Source organism: Ursus americanus, chromosome 26 (genome assembly GCF_024610735.1).
Source record: "Ursus americanus isolate L20-20 chromosome 26, mUrsAme1.1.p, whole genome shotgun sequence".
Classification (NCBI taxonomy): Eukaryota; Metazoa; Chordata; class Mammalia; order Carnivora; family Ursidae; genus Ursus; species Ursus americanus.
The window spans coordinates 18,880,442-18,900,237 of NC_142152.1; the positions used below are offsets into that span (position 1 = coordinate 18,880,442).

The 19,796-nt window shown below is 35.9% G+C and overlaps 1 protein-coding gene across 2 annotated transcripts in view; it reads left to right on the forward strand.

The window, feature by feature from the left end:
• Positions 1 to 19,796, forward strand: part of DNAL1 (dynein axonemal light chain 1) — a 38,315-nt gene that overhangs the window by 4,730 nt on the left and 13,789 nt on the right. For both annotated transcript variants that reach the window (XM_045807855.2, XM_087856121.1), the window contains exons 2-5: positions 1,626 to 1,664; positions 4,433 to 4,542; positions 7,239 to 7,294; positions 13,706 to 13,761. In XM_045807855.2, the coding sequence (XP_045663811.1) occupies positions 1,626 to 1,664; positions 4,433 to 4,542; positions 7,239 to 7,294; positions 13,706 to 13,761 (261 nt within the window). The remainder of the gene's footprint in view (positions 1 to 1,625; positions 1,665 to 4,432; positions 4,543 to 7,238; positions 7,295 to 13,705; positions 13,762 to 19,796) is intronic.

Below are 19,796 nucleotides of genomic sequence, written 5' to 3' on the forward strand. Positions count from 1 at the left end.
CTTATGATTTTCTCTTTTTTTTCTTTTTTTAAAAATTTATTTGAGAGAGAGAGAGAGCATGTGAGCTAGGGGAGGGGCTAAGATGGAGGGAGAATCTTTTTTTTTTTTTAAAGATTTTATTTATTTATTTGACAGAGATAGAGACAGCCAGTGAGAGAGGGAACACAAGCAGGGAGAGTGGGAGAGGAAGAAGCAGGCTCATAGCAGAAGAGCCTGACGTGGGGCTCGATCCCATAACGCCGGGATCACGCCCTGAGCCAAAGGCAGATGCTTAACCGCTGTGCCACCCAGGTGCCCCGGAGGGAGAATCTTGAGCAGACTCCACGCTGAGCCCAATATGGGGCTCGATCTCACGACCCTGAGATCATGACGTGAGCCAAAACTAAGAGTCAGACACTTAACCTACTGAGCCACGCAGGCACCCCTCTTATGATTTTCTTAATAACATTTTCTTTTCTCTAGTTTACTTTATTGTAAGAGTACAGTATATAATGCATATAACATGCCAAATCTGTATTAATCAAATGTTTATGTTATTGGTAAGGCTTCTGGTCAATAGTAGGCTGTTAGTAAAGTTTTTGGTGAGTCAGAAGTTATACTCAGATTTTTGACTGTGGGGGGGAGAAGTTGGTGTCCCTAATGCCTGTCTTTTCGGAGGGTTAGCTGTACTTTTAAACTTTTCCTTTTGTTACTATTTAAGAGTTTGTTTTTTATTGAACTGTAGCAGTAATTCAAAGGATGTCTTCCTTTTCTCACATTTAAAGTTTCAAGTGTCATATTAAATTGAATCTAAGATACTGTTGTTTATAAGGTGCAACGTTATTTTATGTTCTAAGAAAAAAAATAAAAGAAGTTGGAATTAAACCAAGACAAGTAATTTCTTATCACTTATAATTTTTATTTTGTACCTATTGACAGTTTTTAAATGTATTTAGGCATGTAGATTTTTATCATATGTCATTCTTTGCAACCATAAGAAGGAATGTATGTATAGAAATAAAATGGTTAATATTTTTCTAGATCATCACCACTGCCACCTGGCCACAGTAATTGTAAATTGTTCCTGGTTGTCAAATGCATCCAAATTTCAAAGATGTTAAAATGTAAAAGATGTAGGGGCGCCTGGGTGGCACAGCGGTTAAGCGTCTGCCTTCGGCTCAGGGCGTGATCCCGGTGTTCTGGGATCGAGCCCCACATCAGGCTCCTCCGCTATGAGCCTGCTTCTTCCTCTCCCACTCCCCCTGCTTGTGTTCCCTCTCTTGCTGTCTCTCTCTCTCTGTCAAATAAATAAATAAAATCTTTAAAAAAAAATGTAAAAGATGTAAATCTTAGAATCAATGAAATACGATCTATTTTAATATCAAATGTTGAAAGCTATATATTTTTTGTAAACCAAGTGGGAGTGAAGTATATGGGCATTACATCATGATTTCCGTAATTTCTCTGAGAGGCGTTTAAATAAACCATCCTGATTTCAGGAAATTAAAATACTCTGTTTGCATATAAAGTCTCAAAGAAAGAAGTTAATCTTTTCAATGGTAGATGCCAAGGCTAATAATCGTTGCATGAAAATTGAATCAACAAATCATACCAATAAAGACACTCTTGTTTCTTCTCCTTTTAAGGCAAAAGCAACAACAATCAAAGAAGCTCTAGCCAGATGGGTGAGTATATGAATTTTTACCTCTTTTAGAAACCATACAAGGAGAATTATTGGATAGTTATTTAAATCTGACCATGCAGTACAAGGAATCTTTGTGGCACTGGAACTATTTAGCTGTCTTTACCGTGGCGGTAGGTATATGAACCTATACAGATGATAAAATCGTATGCACTTATTACACACATACAAACACATTCACACTTGTGCGTAAATGAGTACTAGTAAAACTGGGAAAGTCTGATTAAAATCAGTGGATTATATCAATATCAATATCATATGTGTCCCTCAGTGGTTAAATGGATAAAAAAATTGTGTATATACAGAGTGGAATATTTTTCAGCCACAAAAAAGGAAATCCTTCCATTTACAACAACGTGGACGGACCCTGAGTGCATTATGCTAAGTGAGATAAGTCAGACAGAGAATGACACATACTCTATGATCTCACACATATGTGAAATCTAAAAAAGCTGAACTCAGAAACAAAGAGTAGAATGGTGAATGCCAGTGTTTGGGGTGTGGGGGGGGATGGAGAGATGTTGGTCAAAGGGTGTAAATATCCAGTTACAAGCCAAGTTCTGGGGATCTAATATACAGCATGGTGACTATAGTTAATACTGCATTATATACTTGATAGTTGCTAAGAGAGTGGATCTTAAATGTTCTTAGCACCAAAAAAAAAAAAAAAAAAAAAAAAGGTGATGGATGTGTTAACTGACCTTATTGTGTTAATCATTTTAAAATATATACATGTATTAAATCATCACCTTAAACTTATACAATGTTACATATCAATAAAGCTGGAAAAAATACTAAAGCATATACTAACATTAGAAAAAAACTGTGTTGTAAAAAACATGAATTGAATATAAACTATAAATATTTTGAATAAAACATTCTGTAGAGTTTGAACAGTTGTAATTCAGGATCACAAACAGAATTTCCATTGAGTATAGAGATAGCTCCTCAATTTCTATGCCCAGTGATAACTTTTTTGTGGATATTATCAATAGTGTTTTGTATAATAATGTATCTTTTGCTTTTGAGGCTGAGCTTTGAATCAAAAGTCTTTCAGGAGACTTGGTATCTAGGGAAAATAGGGCGGATAAGATAATGAAATATGTGAATTCTTGTTTTAGCGCTTATTAACTTCTTTGTGCTTTGCATTTAAAAAATTCATTTGTTTGGTGAATGAAAAATCTGTTTTATTAAAAAAGAAAAGTAAATATGGAATAAGCTTAGTATTAGATTTTCTTTGAATCAGATTTTAGGACTTTATTTACTTATAATAATAAGTGGTTGCGTTTTTGTTTTGGGTTATAGGTTCTATTTCTAGATTATATTGTGACACTAAATCTTCGACTTTAAGATTATTTGAAGACCTTTAGCTCACTCTTTCACTGGTTAACCTAACATTGATTGAGGATCTACTGTGCACCAGTTTCCCTCTCATAACCTACAAATGTATGACACAAAAATAAGTACTAAATGGATGTGTATTAGATCTTTTTCTGTCAACTTATTGTGTATTTTCTTTTTTTTTTTTTTATTGTGTATTTTCTAGTATTGACATGTTATGATTTGATTTTTAGAAATAAGCCTCTGTGTGTCTTATAGTACACTATGTTATAGAAAATACAGGAAAGCAAAGGAAATGGTCCCTGCACTTTAGGAGCTTCCTGTTTTGTTAGAGAGAACTAACTTTAAGTATTGAGGTACTTTGAAAATATTACTAGGCAGCATATATTGGTAATTAAATTTTAAATTGTGTACATAGTACTGAAAATCTAAGATAAAATTTAGTAGTAAATTATTGTAGAGCAAATAGCTTTGACCTCATATGTGTTGTAAGGATGATATCTTCCAAAATTCTTGGTATTTTGGGGTTCTATCCCAGACTGAACTCTGTATAGAAAAAGCAAGACGAGGAATGCCTGGGTGGCTCAGTTGGTTAAAGCGTCTGCCTTTGACTTAGGTCATGATCCCAGGGTCCTGGGATTGAGTCCTGCATTGAGCACCTTGCTCAGAGGGGAGGCTGCTTCTCCCTCTGCCTGCTGCTCCCCCTGCTCATACTCTCTCTCTCTCTGGCAGATGAATAAATAAAATTTAAAAAAAGAAAAAGGAAAAGCAAGACAAGATGACAAAATCGTTGATCTTATGGATCTAAATCTGATATTTAAGAAAAGGGTGCTTAGGGACAAAGAACTCTTCCCAAGAAAATGCTGTTATTGTTGTATTTTTGGTTTTGTTTATTGAAAGACTCTTAAAGGATTTTATTTTATTTTATTTTTTAAAAGATGTTATTTATTTATTTATTTATTTGTCAACGAGAGAGAGACAGAGAGAGAGAGTACAATCAGGGAGAATGGCAGACAGAGGGAGAAGCAGGCTCCCCGCTGAGCAAGGAACCTGATGTAGGACTCTAGGATGCTGGGATCATGACCTGAGCCGGAGGCAAGCACTTAACCAACTGAGCCACCTAAGCGTCCCAGGGATTTTAAATATTACGGAAATGAAAGTCATTTTCTTTCCTCCTCCTTTCCATTTGTTTGGGACCTAACAATAAATTATCTGAACCAGCCATGTAAAAGCCTGGTTATCAGGGTCAGTTAGTAAATGTCAGTAAGTGAATTGTAAAGAATGCACAGAGTTATAAAATTCTAATAATTGTTTTGAAATAAACATTGAAAAGCCTTAGGATATTCTGGACTTTTTTAGTTCTGTATTACAATCAGGGTTGACTTTCTTCCCAACTAATTTTTATCATAGGAAGAGAAAACCAGTCAGAAGCCATCCGAAGCCAAAGAGATAAAGCTTTATGCTCAGATTCCCCCTATAGAGAAGATGGATGCATCCTTGTCCACACTTGCTAATTGCGAGTAAGTTCTCTTGTCTTCTTTCCCTTTCTTTTCTAAATACACACACTAGAAAAAAATGTTTGTTTACTGTGATCTTCATTTCTCTTTCTTTGTTTGTTTGGTTAATGTAATTCCCCCTCTGGCAAGGCCAAACATAAAAGATTATTGGTTTATGGGACTACTAATAAAGTAACCCTGAACAATATAGTATTTTTTTGCAGTAAAATTTCTATAACGTGCCTGGAAAACAGAAGTTTCCTTGTCTCTTGGGAGAAACTAAATAATACAACAAGACTATTATTCTGTCATAAAATCTAATACTTTCTCTTATAAAATTAGCCAGTTGGTACTATACTTACCAGAGGCCTAAGAGATACTGCTTGAATTTTTTTTTCAAATTATAAAAATACATTGTAAAACATCTAGAAAATACAAAAAGCACAAAGGAAAGGAATTACTATCAACCAAAATTGCACCACCTTTTGAGAATCAGTGTTAGCATTTTGATAAAGAGCCTTCTAACTTTTTTTCCTAATTGGGATCAAATTATACTTATTATTTTGTAATTTTATTTCCCCATGACTTTAAGTATCAGATCTATATCAATGCCTCTTAACTTGTTTTCTAAATACATACTTTTTAGCAAGGTTCTGTGGCTAATTTGAGGCAATTATACCATGACACCTTGTGACCGTGCTCTCAGGCTGCATTGTCTCCTTTCAGAGCTGTAAAATGTTATAGAATCACTTGGCGTTCTTTCTGATTTCTTCACCCTGTGTGTTTCGAAGTGTAGTGCACTGACTACCTACATAAGAATCTCTTTATGCAAGAGATAAGGCCCACCCCAAATTTATAGAAACAGTATCTACTGATGAAACCTAGGAATCTGTATTTATAATAAGCAACTTGAGTAACTCTTAGACACATAATATCCGTCTTTGGAATGAAAGGGAAAAGCAAACATACTTAGTTATTGAATGCAAATTGTCCTTTATGATGACAGCACAGTGTATTATATAAAACTCCACCTTAGATTTATTTTTTTATTTTTGGCTTCAAAAGCATGATTTCAGAGAGCATTGTTTCAAAGTAGTCAAATATCTTTTTATCATAAAGCCATCTCAAAGACAAACATTTAAAAAAGTTTTTTATCTAGTACCAAAGTACCTTGGAAACTGCTTGGAAAGGGTCAGCCTGTTCATGTTTTTGCTGGCAATCTCTTTGGGCAGGTTGCCTAAACAATAGTTAAAGAATTCATCCCCAGTCATATTCCCAGATTTAGGGCACTCCATTTTTCACCGGTAGATGTCAGGAGTTGGGGATTGCTAGAAAATATACAGATTTGACCAATAATTTATACTGTATAGTAATTGCTTTTGTAAAAAAATGAATAATTCTTCAAGTCATATCAGGAAGGAGAAGATCACATGTTCTAGAGTCAGGTTTTGGAGGGTTTTAAATTTGACTCTGCTCCTTTCTGGCTTTCTAATACTAGGCAAATTGCTTAACATCTTTGTACCTCAGTTTACTCATTTGTAAAATATGGATGATAATAATAGTACTTATTTCACAGGATTGTTGGGATGGTTAAAATAGTTTATGTAAAGTACTTGGAAGAGTACTGGGCACAGATTGTGTTAATAAAATTAGCTTTTATTATATTTTTTGCATGAAATATACTAAAATATTAAATATTTTGTCAAGAAAGCAAGGCTAAGAATGTGTAGTTATGTTCCCTGTAAAATGTTTCTTTCTTTTCTTTCTTTCTTTCTTTTTTTTTTTTTTTTTTTGGAAGTAGGCTCCACACCCAGCATGGAGCCCGATGCAGGGCTTGAACTCATGACCCTGAAATCAAGACCTGAGCTGAGACCAACAGTCAGACACTCAACCAACTGAAACACTGAGGCACCCCTAACATTTTTTTATATAATTGAATTATGAGTAGAAAAAACCTAGACATATGCAAACCATTAAAAGTTGTTCTCTCCGGGGGAATCTGTGGAGTGGTTAGGATTACATATGACTTCTTCAGTATACATTTCTGAATGATTTAACACATGAGCAAATAAATATCTTTGCACGTGCATATATATATAGTTCTGCTTTTTCTCAAAAGGTATCATATAAAATGTATTGTTCTGCTAGGTGGTTTTTAACTTGACCGTACATCATGGATATCTTCCCAAGCTAGTATCCGGAGCCCATAAATGATAACATATCATTTATGTTAGTGATAGCATTGCTTTTCATTATCTGTCCTTCATTGCTAGATGTTTATAGATTTTTCCCCATTTTTTTTGCTATTACAATAATATACTAAATTGTCTAGCTTATATATCTTTTGGCATTGGTATTAATATTTCAGTAGGATGTATTCCTAGAAATGAATCACTGGGTCAAAGAACACATGCATTTAAAAAATTTAATAGAGAACACCAAATTACCTTCAGAAAGTTTTTTTTTTTTAATTTTCTGCAATGGATATGTATTAACTTTTGTAATCAGAAAAAAAGTATAAGGATTTCAGAATGAAAGAATACGTGCTATGTCTGAGAGGGGAAAAAAGGATTCACTGTAAAAAGAAAACATGACTTAAATATTATCTTGTATGGGCACTTGAGGAATAATTTCTGATATACCACTTATTTATTTATTTTTCTGATACACCATTTAAAATTGTTTTGTATTAATTCAAGTTTTCCTTTGTTCTTTTTAAGGAAGCTTTCATTGTCTACAAACTGCATTGAAAAAATTGCCAACCTCAATGGCTTAAGTAAGTGATCCACAGTAACAGATGGTTCTTGGACTTTCTCGTTATTAGAGTAAACATTCCAGAGACACTATGTAATCCCAGAAGCTGGCACCTGTTTTAACCACAGTAATTGTCAGATGACAGAGAGAATATGTAAACCATGTGTCTTAAATTCACTTATCCAAAGAAAATTAGAACACAAGATCTAAACATTTTAAAGGCATTTTAAAGCTTTTATAGAGTTAGAATTAAATAGAACTAGATTTTTTTAATTACTTATTTTTTGTTCAAATTTGTCTTGTTTCTTACTTGTTATATTTAAATTTTAATTCCTCACCATCATTGTTTTTCTTGTGCTCCTTATCTTTGTTAATGACATTGCCACCATCCCAGTTGCCAAGGGCTCTGATTCCTGCTAGTTTCTTATGGTTGCTGAAACTTGGTGACTTAAAAAAACAGTTCTGAAAAACAACAGGAACAACAAAAGAACAGTTCTGGAGGCCAGAAGTCTGAAATTCATTTCAGTGGACCAAAATCAAGGTTTCGACTGAGCCATGCTTCCTCTGAAGGCTTTAGGGGAGAATCTGTTCCTTGCCTCTTCTAGATTCTGACGGCTGCCATATTCCTTGGCTTGTGAGGGCATCACGCTAATCTCTACCTCTGTGGTCATACTGACTTCTCCTCTTTTGTCTGTGTCAAATCTTTCTCTGCCTCTCTTTTATGAGGATATGTGTGCATTTAGGGAATATCTGCATAATCAAGGATATTCTCCTTATCTTAAGATCCTTAACTTGATGACATCTGAAAAGTACTTTTTTCCCCGTATAAGGTAACATTCACAGGTTCCAAGGATTAAGATTTAGGTATCTTTCGGTGAGCAGTTATTTAACCTACCACCCTCCTCCTTTACTTCCCTTAAGACCTACATCCAAGTCCATCACTAAGTCTTGTTAACTCTATTCTTTGAAGGAGCTCTCAAATAATCTGTTGCTTTTCCATTTCCAGAAGCTACAGCTTTAATTTGGACCCACATTACCTCTCCCTTAAGATTGTGTTTTTCAAACACTTTTGATCACTTTTCCACAGTAAGGAATATGTATGAATTCATGACTAAGTACATATATTCATATGAATACACATATCTAATATATACACACACAAAGTGGAATAGGTTTGTAAAACAATGTTTAGCCTTACAGCATAGTTCCCAGTATAAACGTTTTAAAGATTTTTTTTTTTTTTTTTTTACAAACCTAACGGGAATAGATTGAGTCATCTTATGCATAGCTTTATTAGTAATCATTTCCTTTCCAGGACTACATAAATACTGAATGCCAACTTTGAGTAAGGTCCTGGGAGGGGGATGCAGATTTGGAAGAGATGGTAGTAAGATGTAATGCTTGCCCTCAAGGAGCTCGTTATCTAAAGAGACAGAACATATTCCTCACTAACTGTAATAATGGCTAATATTTCTTGAGCATTTGTATGCATCAGGCACTATTCAAAGCACTTTATATATACTAACTCATTTAATCTTCACAATAACTATATGAAGTGGATATTTATTATTATAATCCAAGATAGACTGTTATAAATGTTCCTAAAGAAAGTGTAATTATGATGATGTTTAGAGCAGTCTTTAGAGGGAGAAATGACATTTAAACTTAACATTCTTTTTTTTTTTTTTTTTTTAAGATTTTATTTATTTGAGAGGGAGAGCGTGCACAGGTGGGGGGCATGTGGCAGAGGGACAGGGAGAAGCAGACTCCTCACCGAGCAGGGAGCCTGACACAGGGCTTGATTCCAGGACCCTGGGATCATGACTTGAGCAGAAGGCATATACTTAACCTACTGAGCCACCCACGTGCCCCTAACCTTGACATTCTTAATCTTGTTTCTTATAGGATTTTCCTGTTAGAGGAAGGGGCTATTCTCAAAGAAAAAAAGCACTGCATGAACGAATGCACAAAGTCATAAAAAAAGAATGATGTGTTCAGGTGTGAGTAGGGTGGCACTGCTTTTAGATGACTGAATGCAACATTAAGGCATTTGGTCTTCACTAGGCAAAGGGGAACCATTAAAGATCTCTGATTTGGAGGAATGATAATGAGATAATATATTTTTTTAAATGTTTGTCATAACCCACTAAGTTGATTTCATATCACCCATACTTTGAAAAACACTGCTTTATGACTTTTGTGATAGCCTCCTAATTGATCTTTTTGTCTCCTGTCTTTCTGCTCTTCAGTTGACCTTCAACACTAATAACAGAGTCTTCTTTTAAAGAAAAAAATATTTTATTTATTTATTAGAGAGCACGTGTGAGCACACGAGCCCCGGGGGAAGGGCAGAGAGAGAGGGAGAGAGACAATCCCAAGCAGATTCCACACTGAACACAGAGCCCCACTCGGGGCTCAATCCTACCACTCCAAGATCATGACTTGAGCCAAAACCAACAGTCAGACACTTAATTGAGCCACCCAGGAGCTCCCGGAGTTTTCTTTCTAAAAATATTATTCTCATTATCATTAACTTTGATATCATAATTTCTTTCCCTATACAGTAATAAGTAAGATCTTTTTAGCCTTCTGTCACCATTTTCATGTGTATTTTTTAAAAAAAGGAGTTGTATTTTTTTTAAAGGAGTTTTACATATAAAGTTTGATATTATCTTTGGAAGAGTTGCATATATTTGTCATCTCCAGTTTCTGACATTGTTTCTCAGTCCTCATCTTAGTTGACCTAGCAGCATATTTTGACATGGATGATTTTGTTACCCTTTGAAACAATTCCAATATTTGATTTCTGGAATGCTGTGTCCTCCTGATTTCTTAGGCTACTCCTTCCCAGTCTCACGTCCCCGAATTTTAAGTGTTAGAGGACCCCAGGACCCAGTTCTTGGATCCCTTCTCTTTTCTATTTTCACCTACTCCCTGGATTATCTCATCCAGGTCATGGCTTTACCATCTATATGCTGATGGTTCCCACATTTATATCTCTAGCCCAGGCATCTCCTCTGAACTGGATGTCTAATGCACGTCTCATAATTAACATGTCCAAATCTAAGTACTGATACCCTTCTCCAGCCCCAGCGAAACCAACTTTTTGTATGTCTTTCTCAGATAGCAACTGTTCCATTCCTCTTTTTGCTTAGGCCAAATTCCCTGGTAATTTCTTAGCTCCTTTCTCACACATCCCCAAGACCCATTATCTTTCCAGTTTCATCTCCTATTACCCTCCTCCCATTCTCTCAGCCAGCTTTTTGTGTTTTGTGAGCACTTCTGATGTGGTCCTGCCTCAAAGCCTCTATCCTTGAAGTTCCTCTGCCTGTAAATGTTCTTCCTCCTCAGATCCTCACAGCTAGTTGCGTCGCTTCCTTTTGGTCTTAGAAGTTACCCTCTATCCAAAGTGTCAACTGCTCCCAACCCCCTGACATTTCATTCTTTTTACCTGCTTTTTTTTCGCCTTCACACTTGACAGTATCTGATATGCTTATTTATTATGTTTATCATCTGGCAAATTATTAGCTCAATGTCAGCAGGAATTATTATCTGTATTATTCATTGTTATATCGTGAATGATCATAGCTGTTCCTAGCATATAGTAGATGCTCAATAATTATGTGTTGAATGAATAACTTTTTTTTAAGATTTTATTTATTTGAGAGAGAGTGAGCAAGAGAGAGAATATGAAGGGGGGAGGGACAGAGGGAGAGGGAGAAGCAGACTCCCCTCTCAGCAGGGAGCTGCTGCAGGGCTCTATCCCGGGACTCTGGGATCTGACCTGAGCAGAAGACACTTAACCAACTGAGCCACCCAGGTGCTCTGAATAACTTTTTGAATAAGTTTTTTATTCTGCATGACATAGAAAAAATAAAATGCCTATCTTTCCATATCAAGAAGCTTTAAAGAATAATTGATTATGTGATTTTCTTAACTATTTAATTTTCATGCATTTATAGGTATATGGGATGTATTAGTTTGCTAGGGCTGCCATAATCAACTCCACAGACTGGGTGGCTTAAACAATAGAAATTTATTTTCTGGTAGCTGTCAAGGCTAGAAGTCCAAGACCAAGGTTTCGGCAGGATTGAGTTCCTCTGAAGCCTCTCTCCTTGGCTTATGGATGACCATCTTTTCCCTTGCTCTTTAATGGGCTTTCCTCTATTCCTGTCTGTGTCCTAATCACCTCTTCATATAAGGACTGGTGCCTTTATAGGCACCAGTTATATTGAATTTTACCTAAAATGATCTCATTTCACCTTAATTACCTCTTTAAAATCCCTGTGTTCAAGTATAGTCGTATTCTGAGGTACATGAATTTTAGGGTGGGGGAACACAGTTCAGTCCATAACACGGGGTGTTGTTTCAACAATTAAAGCACTTTACATAAATTAGATCATTCTTAAAATACTTTGTCCTGAAAGTTAAATGTTTCTCATAACAGAATTTAAAATATTTCATTAAATTAAACAAATTAAAACAAAGTTTATATAACCGTATATGCCTGATACATGCATGCACACACAAACACACACACACACACACACACACACATCATTTATTGTGTACTTACTATGGATTAAGCGTTATGCTGAATGTTTTAGACAATTATCTCATTTAATCCTGATATTCTTCTTTTTATAAAGATTATTTATTTATTTATTTGAGAGAGAGAGAGCGTGTGCGCGCGCACGCATGAGCTGGGGTGGGGTGAGGGGGAGGGAGAGGAGGAGGGGAAAGAATCTCAAGCAGACTCTATGCTGAGCACAGAGCCCAACGCACGGCTCCGTCTCTTGGGCCTGAGACCATGACCTAAGCTGAAACTAAGAGTCTCAACTGACTGAGTCACCCAGGCACCCCAATCCTGATATGCTTATAAGTTAGATATTATTATATTTCCTCATTTTATGTGTGATGAAACTGATTCAGAGAGGTTTGGTTGCTTCCCTAGAGAGCTGGGATTGGAACTCAGTTAAGTGAATTTGTGTTCTTTTTTTTTTTTTAAGATTTTATTTATTTATGTGACAGAGTGACAGAGAGACAGCCAGCGAGAGAGGGAACACAGCAGGGGGAGTGGGAGAGGAAGAAGCAGGCTCATAGTGGAGGAGCCCGATGTGGGACTCGATCCTGGTACGCCGGGATCACGCCCTGAGCCGAAGGCAGACGCTTTAACGACTGCGCTACTCAGGCGCCCCAAGTGAATTTGTGTTCTTAACCACTGAATTATGGATGTTGTAAAACCGTGGAATCCAACAGAGCTGTCTGCACCATCCCAATATAGTTGCCACAAGCCACATACAGCTGTTAAGCTTTTGAAATGTGGCTGGTGTGATTGAGAAACTGTATTTTAAGTTGTATTTAATTTTAATTAATTTAAATTAAACAGCCACACATGGCTAGTTAACTACCATATTGGACAACGTAGTTACAGAAGGTTACATTGTGAAAACTGAGTGTATAACTTATGCATAAGTAATCAACAGTTTTTTAGAACAGAAATGAGGTTTCCTTTATTTTGCTAAAAAATCTTTTTTTAATTTTGAAAAATAATACATGTACACGGTTTTATGCAAATAGTTCCAAAAAGGGTTGCAATGGAAACTGTTTTCCTCTGACCATAAAGCAACCACTGCTTCTGTTTTCTTTTTTTCTTCCAGAAATAGCCTATAGATACACAAATAGAACCATCCTTTAAAAAATACAAATAAGCTTTTTTTTTTTTTTTTAGATTTTATTTATTTATTTGACAGAGAGATACAGCCAGCGAGAGAGGGAACACAAGCAGGGGGAGTGGGAGAGGAAGAAGCAGGCTCCCAGCAGAGGAGCCTGATGTGGGGCTCGATCCCAGAACGCTGGGACCACGCCCTGAGCCGAAGGTAGACGCTTAATGACTGAGCCACCCAGGCGCCCCCCAAATAAGCATTTTTAAAGCAAATCACAATTAATTCTTTAAAAGATTGAAAGCAAAAGATTTTTTAAATACTAATTCATTTGATTTCACTTTTAATCCTGTGTGGCTGAGGCAGGCGGGCTATACATAAATATGTTCCTATTTTCTAGCGTGAGTCCTTACACTATACTAGATTTGAAATACATATGCTTCCATATTTAAAGTTCAGATATTCTTTACTCTTATTTTATCTCTGAAATATTTTTACTAGCCACCAATTTAAAACCATGCATTTGAAATAGCTAATCATTTGTAAACTTAATATTGTCATGATGTGAAATTATAGTTGTAGTGTTTACCTTAGATGATAAGTAAGTCAATTTCCTACTTGAATACCACTTTTTATTAAAACAGCCTTTCTTACTCACTATATAAGTATATTATATAAAATTTATTAACACTTTATTATGCTAGATTTACAACAGTTGTAATATGATTCTTCTAAACAAAAAATTGTGTTTTTTTTTTTTTCCATTGCAGAAAACTTAAGGATACTGTCTTTAGGAAGAAACAACATAAAGAACTTAAATGGACTGGTACGTGTGTTATTTATTTCTTTAAAAAAGCATGCACTTCTTTCCTTAATATACAAGTAATATTTGTCCATTGCAGAAACTTTACAAAATAGAAAAGCAACTGTAAAAGGTACCTATAGATCACTTACATTTTAAATATTGGTTACTTTTTTTTTTTTTTTTAAGATTTTATTTATTTATTTGACAGAGATAGAGACAGCCAGCGAGAGAGGGAACACAAGCAGGGGGAGTGGGAGAGGAAGAAGCAGGCTCATAGCGGAGGAGCCTGATGTGGGGCTCGATCCCAGAATGCCGGGATCACGCCCTGAGCCGAAGGCAGACGCTTAACCGCTGTGCCACCCAGGCGCCCCTGGTTACTTTTTTTTTTAAGATTTATTTATTTATTTAAGGGAGAGAAAGTGCAGGGGGAGGGGCAGAGAGTCACAGGCAGACTCTGCGCTGAGCAGAGCCTGAGGTGGGGCTCTGTTGTGACCCTGAGATCACGACCTCAGCCAAAACCAAGAGTTGGATGCTTAACTGACTACACCACCCAGGCACCTCATAAATATTGCTAATATTTTGATTGTCATCTTTCTTGCTTTTTTTCTATCCTTGAAATCGTACTATACATATTGTTTTGCATCTCTTTTTTTTACTAATATATAAATATCATTTTTTTTCATGTTATTCATTCATTTAACAAATTCATTTAGTATATTTCCTGAATGGCTACTTTAAGCCCGGTGCTGTTCTAGATATTAAAGATACAGAAGAGTATGAAATGAAGTCCTTGCTCTCCTGGAACTTCCATTACAATAGAGGGAGGCAGACTAGAAAATATTTATATAGCACATATAAAATAGATTGTATAATACAGGTGGTGATGAAAGCAATGAAGAAAAGCAAGGCATATACAAGAGCATAGATGGATGGGAGGTGAGGATGTAAGCTATAGAGCTGACCAAGGGACTGGTGCTCCAGACTGAGGTGGAACAACAAATGCAAATGTCCTGAAACTGAAGCTGCTTGATATGCTTAAGTAAGAGCAGAAGAGTTGAATGAGGGGGGAAGTCGTCCTAAGTGAGGTTGGAAAGGGAGCCAGGAACCAGGCCACATGGAACCTTATAGATCATGATAAGATTTTGCATTTTTTTCCCAGATGGCGTGCATAGCCATTGGAGGTTCTTGATCAGAGGATGTAACTTAAGTTTTTTTTTTATTTGAAGATTTTATTTATTTGAGAGAGCACGCGTATGTGCACACGTGCAGGGGGAGGGACAGAGGGAGAGGAAGAGAAGCAGACTCCCCGCTGAGCGCAGAGCCCGTCCAGTGCTTAATCTCACAACCCTAAAATCATGACCTGAGCTGAAATCAACAGTTGGACACTTAACTGAGTGAGCCACCGAGGTGCCCCGTAACTTAAGTTTTTAAAATAATTTTCAACCATATCCTTTTTTAATAACAGCATAATATTCTATTTTACTGATTTACCATAATTTAAGTCAGTTACTTATTACTCATTATTTCTAGTTTGGAGTTGTTACAATAAATGCTATTATGAATCTCCTTTTAGCTATATTATTACATACATCTGTGAATAATTCTTTGGATAAATTCCTTGAAATGGAATTGCTGGGTCAAAAGGTATGAATTTCTTTTAAGGCTTCTGTAGCATATTATCAGGTTACCCTTTGAAAGTTTGTAACAATTTATATTTCTAACAGTAGTGTATGAGGTCTCCTATTTCCTCTTACCAGACTTGGGGATTTAAAATTTTTTAAAGTTTTTGACAGTGTATTTTATTTGTATATTTATTGGCCATTTGAATTTCCTTGCAAAGAAGTTGAAACAATATTGTAAACGTAGGCAATTTCAGGAATGATAAAGCCAATGTCTTTTTCTTGTATCTGTTCCCAAAAAGACAGTAATTGTTTAATTTAATTTTATTTTAGATTTTATTTATTTATTTGAGAGAGAGCAAGCAAGCTAGCATGAGCATGGGGGAGGGGAAGCAGGAAAGGGAGAAGCAGGCTTCCTTCCCACTGAGCAGAGAGCCCAACGTGGGGCTCCATCCCAGAACCCTGGGATCATGACCTGAGCTGAAGGCAGGTGCTTATCGAATGAGCCACCTAGGCACCCCAACAATAATTTTTTTTAAAGTGCTTACTGTTAGGGGCGCCTAGGTGGCTCAGTCGTTAAGCATCTGCCTTTGGCTCAGGGCGTGATCCCAGCAGTCTGGGATTGATCCCCACATCAGGCTCCTCAGCTGGGAGCCTGCGTCTTCCTCTCCCACTCCCCCTCCTTGTGTTCCCTCTCTCACTGGCTCTGTCTCTCTGTGTCAAATAAATAAATAAAATCTAAAAAAAAAATAAATAAATAAGTGTTTACTGTTAAATAATTTATAAACGTTCTGAAATTTTTTATGACTCTGACCTTTTCCCCTCACCACCCCCCTCCCCCAATAAGTCTGGCTTGTGCTTCATAAGAACCAGCGGGGTTGAATCTGCAATGCTTCTCAGCAATAACCTCGCCAAACCAGACAGGCTGAAATGGCCATCCCCTCATTGCAGAGGCAACTCTAATACCTGAACAGGAGTCAGTGTTCAGAGTTGTAATTTTGGAATTATCTTGAACTATGTTTACTTACCCACATGAAGTGTTACTAATAAACTTATAAAATACTTGGAAATTCTTAGAGATTACATGCTGGAGTTAAGTAAAGGAAGTTTTCTCCCTCAAAATAATAACCAGTAGATGAATTGTGTGCTTGCTAGTTGGATATGATAAGTGAGATCCTTAAAGATCTGTAAAATGAAATTGTTTTTGATGTTCTAAATGACTGATAAATTTAAAGATATTTTGTCTTCTCTCCATTCTTCTGGGCCTTAGATGGTAAAAATGTCAAGTATAGAGACATTATTCATAACGGGTACAATGCTAATTTGTAGTACAAAAGTTCAGAATTAATTATACTTCAGGCTAAACATTACTTTGAACTATCTGTAAAGGAAGAGTTTGCAAGTAAACATGCTCCAAAATTTTGGGGATCAATACGATAGATACTTGATGTTCCCCCAGGTATTTACAGAGCACCAGATTCTCAAGTATTGCTGTAGTATATTTCTCCCATAAAATATAATCTATACCTAGAAACCACAAAGAAATTATAAATATAGGATTAAAGGCACGTATTACATGGAGCACTGGGTGTTATACGCAAACAGTGACTCATGGAACACTACATCAAAAACTAATGATGGACTGTATGGTGACTAACATAACTTAATAACAATTTAAAAAAAAATAAAGGCATGTATAGAGATATTATCTAGCTGAACCATCACTTGCTTAGATCTGTTCCCTTTCTATAGACTTCTCTCAATACCAACCAGCAGTTTTTTTCCCCAGGGTGTGTGTGTGCGTGTACACGTACATGTACGTGTGTATACCATGTATACACCATTTTACCAGTCCAGAAGCTTTACTACTTATGCATAGACAAAAGAAAGATAAATTGCATAGGGCTATCGATGCTGGGCTTCAGGTAGGTTCACATACTAACTGATTTATTCACCTAGACACACCAGCCTCAAAGCATGACTTAGAATAGCTGGCTCAGTAAGTTACAAATGACTAATATGTAAAACCTGGAATGTTAAATTGAAGGAAAGGAGTCTATTTAAAAGTACTTAGGAAAACTAACAAGGTACATCGCAAGGCCATTTGTATATACGATCTGGTCTCTGCCTTCCTTTCAGATCTCATTCCATATTACTCTTCTTTCTAGTTGGTAATCTCCAGCCACCGGTCTTTCTCTTCCTTGAACACGCCGAGTCTGTTCCCACCTGAAGACCTCTGTACTTGCTATTCCCTCTGCCTTCACAACTCTGTTCCTTTAGATTTCTACATTACTGGCCTTCACACTTCAGCGTAGATGTCACCTCCACAAAAGTGTCCCAGCCGCCATATATCTAAAGTAGCCCTCTAGGCATTAACTCTCACCACTTAACAATTTTCTGCATCTTATTATCTGAAATTTTCATTTGTTTGTTCTCTGTCTCTCTGTCATGTCACACACACACACACACACACACACACACACACACACACACACGAATCCTAATGAGTACCTTAGTTTTGTTCATCAGCATCTGTATTAGTGCTTGATATGTGTAGTAGGCTCTCTGTCAATATTTACATGCAGTTTTCAGATTTTGTTTTTAAGTAATCTCTACATCCAACATGGGGCTCGAACTCACAACCCCGAGATCAAGAGCCATATATTCCTCCATCTGAGACAGCTAGGGACCCGAATTTTCAGAATTATTAAATGTATTTTCTCTTAGTTTATCCCTTGTCTTTATACTTTATTTGTAGTTGTCAAATGGAATTTTAAAATTTGTCAAATTTATTTGTCAAACTTTATGACTTTTGTGTTTTGTATCTTAATAGAAGGTCTTTACTTCTCTATTATAAAAATAGTCTTGTATTTTCTTCTGGTACTTCTATAGTTTTTTTAAGTATAAATTTTTAAAGTTTATATCTTTAATCCATCTGGAGTTTATTTTTATATGTTGCATGAGGCAGGTATCAAACCTATTTTTTTTTCCTTCAAATGGTTAACCATATATTGAAAAATCTCCTTTTCCCACTGTAAATGCCACCTACTAAACTCTGTATGCATGGGTGGGTTCCTGGATGGCCAAGTTTCTTTCTGTTTGTTGTTTTACTTGTGTTTTCCAGCTCCAATATCATGGTGCTTGCATTTTCTTTAGCTTTATAATATGTTTTGATATCTATTTGGATTAGTCCTCTTTCTTTGTTCAAAATGTTTGTTGGCTTTTCTTAGACATTTACTCTTCAAGAGAAACTCGAAAATCTGTTTACCAAGTTCACAAAAATAAATTCCCATTGGAAGTCTTAGAATTACATTGAACTTATAGATTGATTTGGAGAAACTTGATATCTTTATAATATTGAGACTTCCCTTACAGGCAGATATATTCAGATTTTTTGTGTCTTTCAGTAGAATTTTAGTTTTAATCCCTGTTAGGCCTGTATACTTCTTACAAAAATGTATTCCTAGGTAATTTTTAGCTTTTGTTGCTATGATGAATGATATAATTTCTCTCTAATTACTTCCTGTTTATAATATAAAAACTTTGTTTTTGTATATTTGTAATCAATTGCCTACAAATAGTTCTTAACTGTTTATGAATCAGATCTTCCTAAAGACTTCTAAGCAACATTATGTTATCTGATTCATTACTTTATATAAAAAGTGAACAATAATAACAATAACCATCATTTTATGTGGTCCAAAATGGAGGTTTTACAGCACTTCGTTAAGCCCTTCCCATTCCTATAGTTTCCAACGTAATACTATTTACAGAACACTTTTTTTTTTGCTTTCAATACTCATAATGGTTTGTTGACCTCAAAGAGTCATAAACTTCACTTATTTATTTTTTAATCGTAAACTTCAATAGCTGAAAGGGATCTTAGAGCACTTCTTGTCCAACCTCCTCATTTTTTTCCCTTTTTCAAAATTGTGGCAAAATACACATAACATAAAATCTACCATGGTAACCATTTTTAAGTGTACAGTTCAATGGTATTAAGTATATTTGTATTATTGTGGAACTATCAATGCTATCCATCTCCAGAACTCTCTTCAGCTGGTAAAACTGCACCTCTGTACCCCTTGAACAATAACTTCCTTGTCTTCTCCCCTCAGCTCTAAAACCCCCACTCTACTTTCTATCTCTATGAATGTGACTACTATACGTACCTCTTGTAAGTGGAATCATACAGTATTTGTCTTCGTGTGATTGGCTTATTTCGCTTAGCGTAATGTCCTCAAGGTTCATTTATGTTGTAGCATATATCAGAATTTCTTTCCATTTTAAGGACAGATAATATTCTATTGTATGTATATACCATATTTTGTTTTGTTTATCCATTCACCCATTGATGGACCCTTGGGTTGTTTCCACCCTTTAACTATTGTAAATAATGCTTCTGTGAACATGGGTATCCAAAAATCTCTTCAAAAC